Source organism: Coturnix japonica, unplaced genomic scaffold (assembly GCF_001577835.2).
Source record: "Coturnix japonica isolate 7356 unplaced genomic scaffold, Coturnix japonica 2.1 chrUnrandom476, whole genome shotgun sequence".
Classification (NCBI taxonomy): domain Eukaryota; kingdom Metazoa; phylum Chordata; class Aves; order Galliformes; family Phasianidae; genus Coturnix; species Coturnix japonica.
In genome coordinates, this window is record NW_015439878.1 from 32,550 (window position 1) to 34,850 (window position 2,301).

The window sequence follows — 2,301 nt, forward strand, 5'->3', positions numbered from 1 at the left end:
ATGGGGGGCATGGGGGGCAATGGGGACATGGGGGGCAATGGGGACATGGGGGTCAGTGGGTGCATTGGGGTCAATGGGTCCATTGGGGTCAGTGGGGTCCATTGGGGTCAGTGGGTCCATTGGGGTCAGTGGGTCCATTGGGGTCCATTGGGATCCATTGGGGTCCGTGGGTCCATTGGGGTCAGTGGGTCCATTGGGGTCCATTGGGATCCATTGGGGTCCATTGGGATCCATTGGGGTCCATTGGGGTCCCTGTCCCCCTGTCCCTATAGGTCTGGCAGTGCCCTGGAGCGCCGCGCCATCACCCCCCCCGTGGGGTCCCCTGTGGGGCGCCCCCTGTGCCCCCCCCCCGACAGGACGGCGCTGTCCCTCGACAAGATCGCCAAGAGGGAATGCAAGGTGCTGGTGGTGGCACAGTGACCGGGATGGGGGGATGTGGGGGCTATGGGGGCTATGGGGGATATGGGGACTTATGGGGGCTATGGGGACAATGGGGGCTATGGGGATGTATGGGGGCTATGGGGACATATGGGGTCAATAGGGGCAATGGGGATGTATGGGGGCTATGGGGATGTATGGGGGCAATAGGGACAATGGGGTCAGTGGGGACATATGGGGACAATGGGGTCAATGAGGATAATAGGGACATATGGGGTCAATGGGAACAATGGGGGGGACCCCACCGACCCCGACTGCAGTGGGGGTCAATAGGGGATGCCGTCCCCAGCCAATGGGGTGTGAGATGGGGCCGGGGCCTTGGGGGCAGGGAGGGGACAGTGGGGGGTTATGGGGCCATGGGGCCATTGGGGGGTTTGGGGTCATGGGGATATTTGGGGACATTGGGGGGTTATGGGGCCATTTGGGGTCATTGGGGCCATGTGTCCCCGCGCTGCCAACCCCGGCACATTGGGGCCATTTTTGGGGCCATTTGGGGCCATTTGGGGCCGTTTTTGGGGCCATTTGGGGCCATTTTTGGGGCCATTTGGGGCTGTGGCACTTTAATGCTGTTATTTATTGCATCTGTGTGACAATAAAGCGCTGGAACAGAGATGGTGCAAAGGGGACACTTGGGGGTCACTGTTGGGGTCCCTTTGGGGTCCTTTTATGGTCCCTTTGGGGTCACTGGGATCCCCCCCCTCCCCCAGACCCTGTTTTCCCCCATATGGAGCCGCAATGGGGCCGGGTGAGACCATGGTTTATTGACACAGTGTGGGGAGGGGACACTTGGGGGTCACTTTGGGGTGATTTGGGGTGATTTTGGGTCAGTTTGGGGTGATTTGGGGTAATTTTGGGGTGATTTTGGGCCCCTTTGGGGTCTGTCAGGCGCTGACGGGCTCCTGGGCGTGGTTCTGCCTCTTGACCACGAAGAGCTTCTGCCCCGACACCGTCACCAGGAGGGAGTGCTCCCCAAACACCACTATGGGGACACCAAGATATAGGGCGTGGGGTGTGGGGTATGGGATATGGGGTATGGGGTATGGGATATAGGGTATGGGGTATGGGATATAGGGTATGGGTTATGAGGGAGTGCTCCCCAAACACCACTATGGGGACACAGCAATATAGGGTGTGGGATATGGGATATGGGATATAGGGTATGGGTTATGAGGGAGTGCTCCCCAAACACCACTATGGGGACACCAAGATATAGGGCGTGGGGTGTGGGGTATGGGATATAGGGTATGGGTTATGGTTTATAGGATATAGGGTATGGGTTATGGTTTATGGGATATAGGATATAGGATATAGAATATGGTATATAGGTTATGGGATATGGTATATAGGATATAGGATATAGGTTATGGTATATAGGTTATGGGATATGGGATATAGGATATGGGTTATGGTTTATGGGATATAGGATATAGGATATGGGATATAGGGTATGGTATATAGGTTATGGGATATGGGATATAGGATATGGGATATAGGTTATGGTATATAGGATATAGGATATGGTATATAGGATATAGGATATGGGATATGGTATATAGGATATAGGATATAGGTTATGGTATATAGGTTATGGGATATAGGATATCTGTACCCGAGAGCCGTTTGAAGGGCGGCTGCTGCCCGCGGTGCAGCCTCATCCCACAGGCTGTTCCCAGCAGCTCCGTCAGCACCGCGGCTGTGTGCTCGTCGTTCTCCAGCTCCCCTGATGACTGACCCCATAGGGACCCATAGGGACCCATAACAACCCCATAACAACCCCGTAACCCCATAACAACCCCATCATGACCCCATAATGTGCTCGTCGTTCTCCAGCTCCCCTGATGACTGACCCATAGCGACCCCATA

General features: G+C 55.3%; 2 protein-coding genes across 2 annotated transcripts in view; one reads left to right on the forward strand and one right to left on the reverse strand.

Annotated features, from left to right (window-relative positions):
• MAP11 (microtubule associated protein 11) overlaps positions 1-468 on the forward strand; it is a 6,805-nt gene extending 6,337 nt beyond the window's left edge. The window contains exon 8 of the mRNA XM_032441661.1: positions 270-468. Coding sequence (XP_032297552.1) covers positions 270-420 — 151 coding nt within the window. The 3' untranslated portion in view covers positions 421-468. The remainder of the gene's footprint in view (positions 1-269) is intronic.
• Positions 469-993: 525 nt separating this feature from the next.
• Positions 994-2,301, reverse strand: part of LAMTOR4 (late endosomal/lysosomal adaptor, MAPK and MTOR activator 4) — a 2,379-nt gene continuing 1,071 nt past the window's right edge. The window contains exons 3-4 of the mRNA XM_015850509.2: positions 2,048-2,165; positions 994-1,417 (exon numbers count right to left, since the gene is read on the reverse strand). Coding sequence (XP_015705995.1) covers positions 1,320-1,417; positions 2,048-2,165 — 216 coding nt within the window. The 3' untranslated portion in view covers positions 994-1,319. The remainder of the gene's footprint in view (positions 1,418-2,047; positions 2,166-2,301) is intronic.